This window comes from Cynocephalus volans, chromosome 10 (genome assembly GCF_027409185.1).
Source record: "Cynocephalus volans isolate mCynVol1 chromosome 10, mCynVol1.pri, whole genome shotgun sequence".
Taxonomy (NCBI): domain Eukaryota; kingdom Metazoa; phylum Chordata; class Mammalia; order Dermoptera; family Cynocephalidae; genus Cynocephalus; species Cynocephalus volans.
This window is the reverse complement of record NC_084469.1, coordinates 2,345,992-2,360,381: the sequence shown is the minus strand read 5'-3', so window position 1 is coordinate 2,360,381 and position 14,390 is coordinate 2,345,992. Positions and strand designations below refer to the sequence as shown.

The window sequence follows — 14,390 nt, the reverse complement described above, 5'->3', positions numbered from 1 at the left end:
TTAGGATCAGGAGGGTGGTGTTCACAGGGGTCAGGGGGTCTTATTAAACTGGATTTTCAAGCTGAAATCCGTCTTCGTAGGAAAAAATGGGGGACTGGGTCCCATAAGTTACCTCTGCCTTTCTGTCACTATTTTCCCACTAAATATATATCTTTCACTTTTGTAAACCCCGGGTCTACCATTTTGCCTCCTCACCACCACCCATTCTCAGAAGAATCCTCACGGAGGAAATGGGAAATGTGCTAAGAAGAGGGGTTTCAGAAGGGCAGAAAAACAGGTGAGCTCCAGAGAACTAGGGACGTTTAAAGAGAGGAGGAACGAGTCTGGGACTAGAGGTGTGTCTGCCCAGCTGCTGGCCATTGGTTTGTCTTGCTCAGCACCTACTGTGTGCAGGACACTGTGGGAGGCTTTATGGAGGGAACAGTGGTGGGACGGCCTCAGCCATCATAGGGTGGGGGAGGCCGGCTTGTAGACCCCAAGCCTTGAACGCAGAGTGAAGTGAGTGCTAGGAGTGATGAGGGGCGTGATCTAAGAGCCCAGAGGAAGAAAGACGGCCCCTGGCCAAGATCCGAAGATCCGGGGAGCAGCCTGGGAGTGGTGGCGGCAGGCAGACTGCACCTCTGCCCCCGCGCTGCCGCCTCCGCAGTAAATCGAGTAGGTCAGGCTCTCCAAGCTTGTTTCCTCCGCTGTGTAAAGGGATACCTGCCTCGGGTTGGTGCGAGGATTACGAGAGCTTAGCACCGTTCTGGGTACACAGGAAACTAGAAAATTAGACTGTTATGGCCAACGTCCGACGGGTAAAAGAAATTTGCCCACGAGAACCGGGTGACAGGAAAAGAGAAAAGAGTTTATTTCTGGCAGCCAGGGCTACACAGGCCAATCCAGAAGCGCAGCCCCGAGTTGAAACCTCTCGCAGCTTTTATTTTTAGCTAGGCAGGACTTTTTCAATTTTTTGCACCTGACACAATCTAGCCAATGCCAGCAAGCTGGCGGTCCATAAGCTAATTTTGTGGGTAGCCCTGTAGCCCCTCCCCACCCTGGATTCCCCTGGATTTAGGGACTTTCCAGCCTAAAATGGCCTTCGTTATGCTACTCTGTTTATTCCCCCATTTATTTTAGCAAGCGACTTGTACAGAAGCAGAATGCATATGTTAAGGTCAGTAGGGGTTGGGGCGTCCCTTAACATTTCCCCCTGTTGTTGTAGCTATAGCACATCATTGCTATCTTAGGGGTTGAATTTTTAAAAGCATGTTAAAGTCTCTCTAGTCTTATCTTAATTGGGTGGTTGGTGGTCTGGACGCTCCAGCAGTCGGTGCTGGGGTTTGAGTTCGGTGCCGGTTTGACGTGAGTCCAGTGTATCCAAGCGTCCTTTCCGGCTGCCTTTACAGCTGTGGGCGTGCTGAGGCTCCCCGGGTATGGTCCAGTCCAGCGGGGCTGGAGGGACGAGGCGGTTAACTTGTTCATGTACACCAAGTCCCCGGGTTGAGGGATGGGTCCGGGTGGCTCCTGCTTTGGAAGGGAAGCGTTAGCATTTAGTTTGTTTCTGATTTGTGAACAAATCTGTTGTAGGGCTTGAAGTTCCCCCCAAATAGGGGCAGGCAGCTTTTGGGGGTCAGCCTCCATTGGCACCCTGGGTAATAGGGGTGGGGGGTGACCGAAAAGAATTTCATAAGGTGTATATCCCTGTTTATATGGGGAATTTCGTACACTTAATAGTGCAAAGGGAAGGAGGTCTAGCCAGTTTTCGCCAGTTTCTAAATGAAGCTTAGTCAAGGTCAACCTGTCCTGAACTTTGAGGGCGGTAGGCGCAATGTAACTTCCATTTTATTCCCAAGCATTTGGCCAACTGTTTGGATACTTGTGCCGCAAAGGCAGGTCCATTATCTGACCCGAGGGTTGTGGGTAGCCCAAACCGGGGTAAATTTCATTGATTAGTTTTTTTACTACTATAGAGGCTGTTTCAGACTTGGTAGGAAATGCCTTGACCCATCCAGAATACGTATCTACTAATATAAGCAGGTATTTGTGTCCATACCTTCCAGGCGTAACTTCAGTGAAATCAACTTCCCAATGTTCTCCTGGAGTATTGCCTGTTTGTTGAACTCCAGACCATCGATGAGTGACCTGTTTAGAGTTTACTTGAGTACAGGCAAGGCATCGGTTAGTTAATGATTCAACAATTTTGATGCATTATTAAAATTAAATGATTGTCTAATTAATTCTAATAGCTTTGTTTTCCCTAAATGGGTGGCTTGGTGAATTTCATGAGCCAAGCATTGACCCATTTTTTCTGGTAGCCATATGGCTTTGTCCTTTGATTCATACCACCCAGTGGTTATGTTTTTTTGGTATCCTGATGTTTCAGCCTCTTTCTTGTCTTCTGGAGAGTACTCAGGTTTTAGTGGCAAATGAGGTTGTGGTAGCAAAGGTGCTATGATTGACCTACCGGTTGGTTGGAGTGCCACTGTTTTAGCAGTCTTATCAGCAAAGTTATTTCCTTGAGTTTCTACAGTTGTTCCCTTTTGGTGTGCCTTGCAATGAATAACTGCAACCTTGGTTGGAAGCCAAATAGCTTCTAATAGTGCCAGAATTTTAGGAACATTTTAAATTGTCTTTCCTTCTGAAGTGAGTAATCCTCTTTCTTTGTAGAGGGCCCCATGTACATGTACAGTAGCAAAGGCATACTACTGTCAGTGTAGATATTTACAGTCTTACCTTCACTAAGCTGAAGGGCCTTTGTGAGAGCGATAAATTCTGTCCGCTGGGCTGAGGTCTGGGACCTGAGAGCTTCTGCCCATAGTACTCGTTCAGGAGTAACCACCGCGGCACCTGCATACCTGACTCCGTCAACCATGTAGCTGCTGCCATCTGTGAAAAGAGTTAGCTCCTCCTCCTTGAGAGGAGTGTCTTGCAACCCTGGTCGGGTGCCCTGGAAGGTGGCTAAGATTTCAAGGCAATCGTCTGTGACTTCGCAGCGGTCAGGGTCACTGTCAGGGAGCAAGATGGCTGGATTTAGGGCAACCGGGTTGGAGAATGTAATATGTTCAGGTCCAAGCAGTTGGGTCTGGTAATGAGTTAACCTTGCATCTGAAATCCATTTTCCTGGTGGGGTTCTTAGTATAGTCTCTACCCCATGAGAGGTAACAATATTTAGGGGCTGGCCCAAGGTTAACTTAGTTTATTTTACTATGAGTGAAGTTGCAGCTGTAGCTCATAAGCATGTGGGCCAGCCGGCGGCCACTGGGTCCAGCTTGCATGACAGGTAAGCCACCGGTCGTTTCTATGGTCCTAGATCTTGGGTTAGCACTCCCTTTGCGATGCCCTTGTTTTCAGCCACAAATAAGGTAAAAGGCTTTTCTAGATTGGGCAGTGCCAGGGCTGGGGCCTGCGTAAGAGCGGCCTTTATGTTGTTGAATGCCAATTGGAGTCTCTCAGTCCAAGTAATTTGTTCCCCTGGTCCCTTAGTAGCCTCATAGAAGGGCTGGGTCATTTCAGCAAAGTTGAGAATCCATAAGCGACAGTATCCTGTGGCTCCTAGGAATTCTCAAATTTGCCTTTTAGTCTTTGGCTCTGGTATATTTAGGATGGCTGTTATGCAGTCAGGGGACAATTTCCTTTCCCCTGCACTTAAGATATCCCAAATATGTCACCATCAGGGAGCAAAGTTGGGCCTTTTTATCAGATACCTGGTATCTTAGGTATTGTAAGGTCTTTAATAAATCCCATGTGGCTTGTTTACAAATCTCCAGGGTGGGTGCAGCCAATAGCAAATCATCAACAGAGTCTGTAACAGTTGTTGGCAATCATCCCAGGTGGGCTGGTGAGTAAAAAAGACAGACTCCAGCAGAGACATGAGACCGTGTGGATTGGCGGAAAAGGGAGGGTTCTGGTTTTTCCAGTTGTAAAGATCACTGGTGGTAAAGGGAACATATACCATAAAAGGGCCATTTACCCCTGCGGCCTCACGCAAGGGGAAGAGTCCAGGAGGGGAACCAGTTGAGGGAGGTGAAGAAGGGGAAGCAGAGGAAGGAGGGGACACTGGTGGGGCGGGACTCTGGAGACAATAAGAGGCCCCAGAGCGGGTGTGTGGGGGAGAGAGAAGTGGGTTAGACACTTGGGTGGGGTCCTCTGCGTAAGGTGGAGGGCGGCAGGTCAGGTCGGGCTCCTCTGGCGAGGTTGATAAAACTTGCTTAGGGGCAGAATCAGGGCGCAGCTTCGTCTGGAGAATGGCGGTTGTCTCTCGGTGGCGAGCATTTTTCTTTAACCCTGGAAAACATCTTTTTAACCAAGGAGGAGGGTAAGACAGAATTTCAATCCAAATGAGAATATAAGGTATGTGATTGGGGTGTCCGGGTTTGCCGAAGATGACCCGTCTGAAGAGAGCCCCCTGCTGGCCAGCAACATCGAAGCCTGGCCAATCAGTCTCACAAAGGACTCGCAAGACTTTGGGCTCCACGGAGGCCCCAAAGTCTGCAGCCTTCTCTCGGAAGGTGTTAAAGTTCATAAGAAAACATTGGAGGACAGTTGGTCTGGAGGATCCTTGTCCCACGATGTCCTGTGGAGCGGAAATGGCCAAGCTACACTTATATCAGACAACACAAAACAAAACTAGACAGACAAAAGGACTTAAACGTGGACCAAAACTAACAAACGATACGCACATAATAAAAGATTTTAAAATCAAAATGAAAGTCCCAACGACCTAAAAAAAGGTCCCAACGGATCAGAACGACGTCTCGTTTGATCCAGGGAAAGAGGCGTCTACGGCTGCGTCCAGCCTAGCCTTTTCCCAACCAAGGAGTCGACTCACCAAGTTCAATGGCGCCTGCCGTGGGTTTGTCTCTCTGGGGCTGAAGAACGTCTTTTTAGGAATTCCCCCCTAGAGATCCAAAAAGTCCCACGGCCAAAAGGACGGTTCTCGAGAGGCTTAAGGGATCCCAGAGGAGCCCCCAAATGTTATGGCCAACGTCCGACAGGTAAAAGAAATTTGCCCACGAGAACCGGGTGATAGGAAAGGGAAAAGAGTTTATTTCTGGCAGCTAGGGCTACGCAGGCCAATCGAAGTGCGCAGCCCCGAGTTGAAACCTCTCGCAGCTTTTATTTTTAGCTAGGCGGGAATTTTTCAATTTTTGCGCCTGACACAATCTAGCCAATGCCAGCAAGCCGGCGGTCCATAAGCTAATTTTGTGGGTAGCCCTGTAGCCCCTCCCCACCCTGGATTCCCCGGGACTTTCCAGCCTAAAATAGCAGAGCAGCCTAAAATGGCCTTTGTTATGCTACTCTGTTTATTCCCCCATTTATTTTAGCAAGCGATTTGTACAGAAGCATAATGCATATGTTAAGGTCAGCAGGGGTTGGGGCGTCCCTTAACAAGACCGAGCTTTCAGTGGCTTTACACAGGCCACAGCTGAGCACCTGGCCTCAGAGGATGTTAGGATTTCACTGCACTATTTGTCTGTCCCTTTTGCCATTGCCATCCTGGTCCCGTCTCCACAATTCCTAGAAGGAAGGGTTGGGGCTGAGGCTGACTTTGGGTTGCCACAGGGCCAGGATGAGGGTGAGGACAGTGAGGCATTTCAGATACAAAATTTATCGCGGTGCCAAAAAACTATTATACAAAATGCAATACTGTAAAATAAAAAAATCAAAATTAATGCAAAAGTCCATAATGAATCAAATACCAACATTTAAATAGATAGGATCCGACTTTGCACTTGCACGACCCTGCCTCTCTCGCTTCATCCTAATCCCGGGGCGGGATAAAGGAGGGGTGACTGCATCCCTATTTCAAGAGTTAATCATTTCATCATTTACACGTAGAGGACACAGGCCGCCCAGCGCTCCGGGTCGCAGCCGGCTTCCGCAGGCGCAGGTGCAAGCCCAGTGCTGCAGCTCGGTGCAGGCGGCCCCGCGGTCCCCCACCGCGAGGTGGCACTTTCGAGTTTCGATGGGCGGCGCCTGCGCAGAGGGGCCGGGCCCGCCCACGCGCGCGATCCGCCTCCGAGCTATGTAAAGAGGCCCGGCTTGGGGTCGCGCTACACTAGACTCCCGTGTCCCTCCGCGCAGGCGGGCGGCCCCGGAGAGCTAGTGCCTGCAAAGGCGGCGACGGCGGTGCCCCCTCCTCATCATGGTGAGTGGACGCGTGGAGGCCGGGAGGGGCAGGGGAGACGCGGGCTGGTCACCACAATGGAAAACAAGAGTATTTAGGGCTTTTCGGGAGGAAGTGGCATGCAAATAAGATCCGAGGTTCCGGACTTAAGTTCAAGCTTTCTTGGTATTCCAGTGCAGCCCTAAGGTAGGGGAGAAGCGGGGAGACTTGGTTGAAGGGGTGTGGCCACTGGAGGAGGAAAACGGTGGCGTTTATGAGAAAGGGACTCGGGAGCTACAGAAGCTGCTGCTGCTTGCCTGGGGACATCCAGCTGGCGGGTGGGCCTGGGCCAGGGCTGCTTAGGACACCGCGCTGGGGCAGCCATTCCTCGCCTTCCTCTGCCCAGGGTCGTGTTTGATAAAACCGCTTGCCCCCTAAACTCTCAGGGTGCTGATGGGAGGCGGAGCCAGTATAGAGGAGAAGACAGTTTACAGTAAAAACTGTTGTCACTTGTGGCTTTTAGCAGACAGGAAAACAAGTGGCTCAGAGAGGTGCTGCCGACACACAGCAAAGTGTTAGGCAGAGCTAGACCCTGAACGCAGGTACCCTTTGTCGCCCAGTCCTGGGGCAGGCACAAAGACCACGACTTTGTGGGGGCTGGGAGATGGCAGAGGAGGAGGTGGCAGGCTGGTGAATGAAGCCCTTTGTCCAGTGCTCCCCTGCCCCCCCCAGCCCTTGTGTGGGATCATTGTCCCCCCATCCCAGACAAGAGAGTATTATCTGTTGCTGCCATTGTTGGGGGAAGGGAGGCAGTCTTTGGGTAACCCTTCTCCACCCCCACCCTCCTCTGCACAGTCAGAGCCAGGGCAGCTGTGACTTTGCCCAGACATAGAGACCCCCATCTCCAAAGATGTCCTTAATAGGTGCCTAGAATATATAAGTTAGGGCCAGTCCCAGAACTACAGGCACCGGGCCCTCCCTTGTGTGCACTTCCAACAGTTTCCTTTTAGAGGTGGCAGCAATGGGTGATCCTTGAGGCTGCAGCTCCAACTAGAGGAAAGTGAAAGTTTAGGAGAGTTTCAGACAAGCTTCCTTCTCCTCCACCCCCAGAGCAGAAGGTACTCAAGGATCTAAAAGGAGAAAAGAAAAATGTTCACCACTGCACCACTTGGGAACGTGCCTGCAACCCTGGGCATGCTTTAAGTCAGGGCTGGGGAGCCCGAAGAGGGGCTGCCTGTTAGAACTAGGCCAGAGATAAGGGGGCAAGGCTGGGGGGAGCCCATGAGTGACCTGGGCTATCTCCTGTTCTCCTCCTTACACAGAACAGAGGCTTCTCCCGAAAGAGCCACACGTTCCTGCCCAAGATCTTCTTCCGCAAAATGTCATCCTCAGGGGCCAAGGACAAGCCTGAGCTGCAGTTTCCCTTCCTTCAGGATGAGGATACAGTGGCCACACTGCAAGAGTGCAAGACACTCTTCATCCTGCGTGGCCTGCCTGGAAGTGGCAAGTCCACACTGGCACGGGTCATCGTGGACAAGTACCGTGATGGCACCAAGATGGTGTCTGCTGATGCTTATAAGATCAACCCTGGCACTCGAGGAGCCTTCTCTGAGGAATACAAGCGGCTTGATGAAGACCTGGCTGCCTACTGCCGCCGGGATATCAGAGTTCTTGTGGTAGATGACACCAACCATGAGCGGGAACGGCTGGAGCAGCTCTTTGAAATGGCTGACCAGTTCCAGTACCAGGTGGTGCTGGTGGAGCCCAAGACAGCATGGCGGCTGGACTGTGCCCAACTCAAGGAGAAGAACCAGTGGCAGCTGTCAGCCGATGAGCTGAAGAAGCTGAAGCCTGGGCTGGAGAAGGACTTCCTGCCTCTCTACTTCGGCTGGTTCCTGACCAAGAAGAGTTCCGAGAGCCTCCGCAAGGCTGGCCAGGTCTTCCTGGATGAGCTGGGGAACCACAAGGCCTTCAAGAAGGAGCTTCGACACTGTAGGTGGCGGGGTGGGGTTGGGGCAGGGAAGCTAAACCTCTGCACTGTTAGCTTTATTCATGAGCTCACTTTGCTGGGCACAAGGTGCTGCGTGCATAGGACAGTCATTGCACTCAAGGGATTGGGTGCAAAGTGGGGAAGGCAGATGGAGGCTCCTCTGGAGGAGGCAGAGGCAAGTTGGTGCTCAACAGGGGTGGCCTTGGGCAGTGGAAGCAGAGTGGGAATAGGAGAGGTGCTTTTTGGAGCACCTTCCCTCCCACTGCCTCTTTCCTTCCACCCCTCTTCTCAGCGCCCCTCTCCCAGCCTGGATTAGACCACTGTCCCTGTCTTGGAGGTAGGAAAAACAAATTACTGTCATAACAGGAAACTTTTCACTATATCATATAACCTTAGAGGGAGAGTTTGACCCAGTGTTCTCAAATTCGTTTTTAGAAGTAGAATCATGTTCCAAAATGAAATATTACACAGAATCCTAAGCTGCAAAAAAATTAAAACTAGGACTATTGTGACTTCACTGGGATTGGGTCTCAGGCCTTGGGCTATCCAGTGCCTGTGACATCTGTGGCTCCAGAGAAGGAGTCTCACATCTAGTCCCAAACCCCCTGCTTGCCAGGTGGGAAAACAGGCCCTGAAGGCATGTGGGATTGCAGGCTGGAGCCCTGGACTCTGTGTACTGTAGAAGGGTTCTCTCCTGGCAAGAGCTCCTTGCTATACTGATAGGGGAGGTTTGGGATAAGGAAGGGTTCTGGTGGTTCTTATTCTCCTGCAGTGGCCTTTTGGGGAAATGTCACCCCCATTAATCCCTCTATGCCTGTAAGCCATTTCTGGTTCCCCCTGAATTTTAGATTATACTTGAAACGTCCCACTCATGTTTCTTTATATCATCTTGTATTGCTCAGAGGCAGGTAATTTGTGCCTGTATGAGTTCTCACAGAACTTGTTTCTCGGCTCCTAAAGCTGGAGTTCTGCAGGGAACTGGAGGGCCTGCAGAGACACTGGCCTAGAGCTAGCCCTGTACCTGTGAATAGCCTAAGGGAAAAGCACCCAACAGCTGGTGGCTCTGCCTTGGGGAGTCACTGCCACCTGAAGCTGCTTTCACCATTTGAAACTGGAATCTGGGCTGGGCTAGCTCAGTTGGTTAGAGCATGGTGCTGAAAGCACCAAGGTCCAGCGTTCAGTCCCTGTACCAGCCAGCTGCACCCCACTGCCCCCCGCCCCCGCAAAAAAAAACCCTGGAATCCTTTTCTGCCCAGTATACAGCAGGAGAAATATAACGGAACTAGAACAAGTCCTGCTCTCAGAGTAGAGATCTCCCTGCTCTGTGGAGGGTGAAAGACATCCTTGCAGAGACTCAACTCGGAATAGACAGGAAAACGCTAGTGACTCTGAAGATAGCCACAAGGCTTGGAGTCTGGAAGGTGAAATCACTTATACGCCACACCTCCTCAGGTCTACCAGCCACGTAATGTTATCCCTTTATATTCCAAGACCTTTCATAGGCTCTCACCCACCAAACAAGCCTGCAAGGTGTGTATTATTATGGTGACCATGTAACTTCTGGTCCAGATGGGCCCTGAGTGAAATGCAGTGCTAATGGTTACCTGGGTGGTCCTGGGAAAACGGGGGCATATGGTCACCCTAATTGTTGTACTGGATAGACAGATGAGGATCAATCACTTGCCCCAGGCCCAATGGCTAGTAAGTGGCAGGGTTGAGACACTGTGTTCTTACTGGCTCTTTCCACGTATTACTCTGTTCCCAACCCTCTTTTTCCTTTCCACCCCTGTTTTCATGACTTGCTTTCCCCTTTTAGATGTAATGCTGGTAAATTTCATGTTCTGTTGGCCTGTCCTACCTTCCCCTGGGTTACAAATGCCTTAAGAGTTTGGGGAAGAGATGCAAAGATCTACACAATGTTAAGCCAGGGAATTCAAACATTTTTGATAGCTCTAAAGTGGCCATGAGTTTGACCAGCTAACGAATGAATGAATTGTCGTGGACTGTTTAAGAATTTATGCTTAATGTCTGAGTTTCTTTCGTCTGGGACCCTGTGATCTTGGTGGTAGGTGTTAGTATGCCCCTGCCCCCTGCCCTGACTGCCCCTCTTTCTCCCTGCAGTTGTCTCTGGGGATGAGCCCAGGGAGAAGATTGAACTGGTCACCTACTTTGGGAAGAGACCCCCAGGTGTGCTGCACTGCACAACCAAGTTCTGTGACTACGGGAAGGCCACTGGGGCAGATGAGTACGCCCAGCAGGATGTGAGTTCTCCCCAGGGACACTGATGGAAGTGGGGAGGGCAAGGGGCTGCAGTGGCTTCTGGATATGGCTGCCAGTGCCAGGCGGGGACCAAAAACTAGACAGCAGCTCAAGAAAAATGGCATCTCCTCCAGTTCTCCTGTCCCCAGGCCTAGTCATGTAGACCTCAGTTGCCCATTTTGAGGAGCCTGCCCAGGCAGTCCCGCATGCCTGTGCCTTCATCCCCAAGGCCCGCCTGCCAAAGCTTTTGCCTTCTGCAGATTCATGGAGGATGCTGGTTGGCAGTAGGCTCCTGTTCTGGCCTCTCTGGGCCAGCATTAACTTCCAAAGGCTAGGAATCACTTGCCTCCAGGGAGCCTGATGCACTGAAGTCCCTGTCCGAGATCAGAGACCTGGCCTTCCCTAAGTGAGAGAGTGCCATAGGACAGTGAAGTTTATTAGCTTAGGCCAGCCCCTTCCCCACCACACAGCTGGAACCCTCCACCACATCTTCAGACACAAGAGTATTGCCCAGGTCCGCCTGGCCCAGGCTGTGACCTGCTTCAGTGTGACCTTCTCGGCAAGGCCTTCTCTGCCTGGATTTATGCAGGCATTTTACTTGTTTGTTCATTGGTCTCCTCCCACTTGAACAGGAGCTCCCCGAGGGTGAGGAGCTTTTAGTTTTGTCACCCATGTGTTCCCAGCACCGTAGCATAGTTGAATGAATGTGTAACACGTGTCACTACCATCTCTAACCATTCATTCATTTAGCAGTATTTATTAAGCACCTATTACATGCCAGACACCGTTGGGACAAGGGATTGTGAGCAAAAATCCCATGAGAAGCTTTTATGGTCAGATGGGAAAGATGGGTTTTCTCAGAGAATCAGATAAAACCAGATATATAATCAGATGTAAACCAAAGTGTACAGAGGATTTTGACCCAGGGCACGTCTGATCTCACCCTGCCCTCCAGGGGTTGCCTGGGTCTTGGGGTGAGCTGAGTAGCAGTAACAGTAGCCCTTGCTGTGTGCCTGACCCTGTTCCAAGCTCTTCACCCAGTCATTCCTTCAGCCTTTATGTTAATTCAGAGGTAGGTTCTAGTATTATTCCTACCTTACAGGTGAATAAACCAAGACAGCGAGCTTAGAGCACTTGCTCAGCACCCTGCAGTAGGAAGGGAGCTAGATAAAGAGCTCAGCAAGTCTGGCTTCCCCCGCCATCCTGCCTTTCTCACTTCAGCCTGAGCTAGGGGCAAGGCTGCATGCTGCAGGCGATTGCGGATGATGTACCTTTGAAAAGACTTCTGTTCAGCTGCGCTCACTTCTGTTATACTTACCCTTCTCTCCTCCAGGAGTGGCCCACCCTTGGTCAGCTTTTCCCTTTTGAGAGGCCACTACCTCTAGCTCAGACCCCTATTTCTCACTCTCCCTAGGTGGTGAAGAAATCTTACTGCAAGGCCTTCACGCTGACCATCTCTGCCCTCTTTGTGACACCCAAGACAACTGGGGCCCGGGTGGAGTTGAGTGAGCAGGAGCTGCTGTTGTGGCCCAATGACGTGGACAAGCTGTCCCTCACTGAAAGCCTGCCCCGGGGAAGCCGTGCTCACATCACCCTTGGCTGTGCAGCTGACGTGGAGGCTGTGCAGACAGGCATTGACCTCTTAGAGATTGTATGGCAGGAGAAGGGGGGCAACCGAGGCGAGGAGGTAGGTGAGCTAAGCCGGGGCAAGCTCTACTCCTTGGGCAATGGGCGCTGGATGCTGAGTCTGGCCAAGAAGATGGAGGTCAGGGCTATCTTCACGGGATACTATGGGAAAGGCAAACCTGTGCCCACCCACGGCAGCCGGAAGGGGGGTGCCCTGCAGTCCTGCACCATCATATGAGTGTGCTCAGCAGCGCAGCCCCTTGCTCTTTAGAAGGGAAGGGGAGAACAGGGAAATACCCTCCGTTTGACCTGTGTTTAAAGATCTTTTTTTTTTTTTTTTTTTTACTCAAAGTTAATCTAACCTGTAACTTTTTGAAAACTTGTAAAATAACTGCCCTTCCCTTCCTGCCTGCTCTCTTCCCCTCTAATACTCAAGCTCTCAACACAAGGGGAGTAGGTAGGCACCATTCAGGAACCTGAGCCTGGAGCTGCAGCCAGAACTCCAAGCTCTGCTCTGCCTCCAGGTACTGGCAGACCCAGCCCCTAGCCCAGGCCCACTGCTCTGGCCAGGGGTGGGCCAGTGGAGAGAGAGACCTCAGAGCTGCATAAAGCCAGCTGACTGAAGGCAAAGGTAATGAGCTGGGGCTCGTAACCACAGCTAGGGAAAACTAGCAGCAGCTGTGGGAGGGGAGGATCCTTGGGCTTTTTTCCCGTTTCTTAATCAGTATTAGCCTCAGGAAGGCTGGGGCTATTTACCAGCACAGACAAAAGGGGTTTACCTCCCACCTTCACTCCTAGGTTCCTGTCCCCTCCTTCACACCATAACTAAGTAATAGTTTGATAACCAGGGAAGAAAACAGAATAAACAACAGCCACATGCCAGACTGGCTACTGGTCTCACTCCAGGAAGGGGATGGGCTGGCCATCCTTTCCAGTGGTGGGGCTCTCTTGTGAGCATGGGGAGATCAAGGCCAGAGACAGCATGTTGGTGGGGAAGCTCCCGTCTTGCTGTCTGCCCAGCCCATCTTGCCTCCGTGGTGCCTCTGGAGGCCTCTGGGCCTCCTCTAAAGGGGGTTGGTGGGTACTAAGAGCTAATGGAGTAGACCCCTAGCTGGTAAGGACCAAGTCCCACCTGTTGCCTCTGGGAAGGGATTTTTAACACTGCTACATGTGTTATGGTTCCTGGGGTGCCCTCCACTGCCCTCTGCTCAGTAACAGGGCCTTGCTAATCAGGTTGTCAGTCAATGGAAGTGCTTGGGATTTAAGTTACTATCCTGGCTTTGCCCAATCTTAGCAACCTGTAAGACTGATAATGAAATAAATCATGTTAATCCTAGCTGTGTGCAGTCTCTCTCACCCTTCTGTGCCCAGCTCGGTCTTCCCTAAGGCTAGGGCTGGGTGTATTAGGACTGGCTTTGTCTCACAGCTTGGGGCCATCGGTCCTGTCTCCCCTCTGCTGGCTGGGTACAGCTGTGGTGAGGTTGGGCAGCTGAACAGTGTTGGCTTTCATGAAGAGGCAGAAAGGAGAGAGGCTAGCCTCACACTCATGTAGGAGGTGGGGGCTGGTTGGGAATGAAGGATGTGGAGCACAAAGCCTCTCGTCCCCCATTAACCAGGGCAATAGGCCACAGGTGTCCCCAGCTCAATCTGACCAGAAAGATTTCTCAGCAAGACCCCAAGTTCCTAGTATAGGTTTTCTCCAGTTCTGTAGGAAAGGCTACCTCCAGGACAGTGCTACTCAAACACAAGGAAAGAGGTAGCATTCAGGAGTCCCTTCCAGGCCAACAGGAGCCTAGACAACCACATGGGAAACTTCTTAGGCCTAACAGTCATTTCACCACAGCCTAGGCACCAAAGGGGGAAGACTGGAAAGAAAGGGGCAGGAACTGTCTTTCTGGTTCAAGGCCTTCCCTGGGTCATCTCTATTAGCAAAGCACCACAGATCTACACTGAGGCTTCAGCCAAAGCCTCAAGTGTCTGCCCAGAACTCCTAAGATGGTCACTTACTTGAACACTAAGCTGACTGAGCAGCATGACACATGCCACTGCTTCCTTCCCCGGCTTGCCCCATATGTAGAAAGGGAAACCAGTGAAGAAGGCAAGGGGCGTTTGCTAAGAACGGTGTTTCCAACCATATGAGCTGACTGTCAGTGACCAGCCCCAGGCTCTGGAGCTGCTTGTTCAAAATGCAAGGGTCAGGAGGCAGGATTTCACCCTCGTCTCCGTTTCCTTCAAGCCCACATTGGCAACAAGAGCTGCCTTCTGAACTTGCATGCCCACAACTGAATGCTCAGCACTCACTTGCTAAACAGGTTTGGGAGAGGCAGCCACACCCCGCCTTCCCCAAGCTGGGCTCGGTGGCATGTCCAGGCTCCTCCTGCGGCAGCTTGCTGAACTTAAGTCCACGTTGGGATCAGTTCCACGCTG

The 14,390-nt window shown here is 51.4% G+C and overlaps 1 protein-coding gene across 1 annotated transcript; it reads left to right on the top strand.

Annotated features, from left to right (window-relative positions):
- The first annotated feature begins 5,995 nt into the window (after positions 1-5,995).
- On the top strand, positions 5,996-13,291 carry CNP (2',3'-cyclic nucleotide 3' phosphodiesterase). Its single transcript, XM_063111635.1, has 4 exons — positions 5,996-6,130; positions 7,411-8,080; positions 10,200-10,339; positions 11,752-13,291. Exons 1-4 carry the CDS (start codon positions 6,128-6,130, stop codon positions 12,199-12,201), a joined length of 1,263 nt encoding a protein of 420 aa, XP_062967705.1. The 5' UTR covers positions 5,996-6,127; the 3' UTR covers positions 12,202-13,291.
- The last annotated feature ends 1,099 nt before the right edge of the window (positions 13,292-14,390 follow it).

Coding starts and splice junctions, on each gene's coding strand:
- CNP (XM_063111635.1), top strand. Junction 8,081..10,199: donor CAAGAAGGAGCTTCGACACT/GTAGGTGGCGGG, acceptor TTCTCCCTGCAG/TTGTCTCTGGGGATGAGCCC. Junction 10,340..11,751: donor ATGAGTACGCCCAGCAGGAT/GTGAGTTCTCCC, acceptor CACTCTCCCTAG/GTGGTGAAGAAATCTTACTG.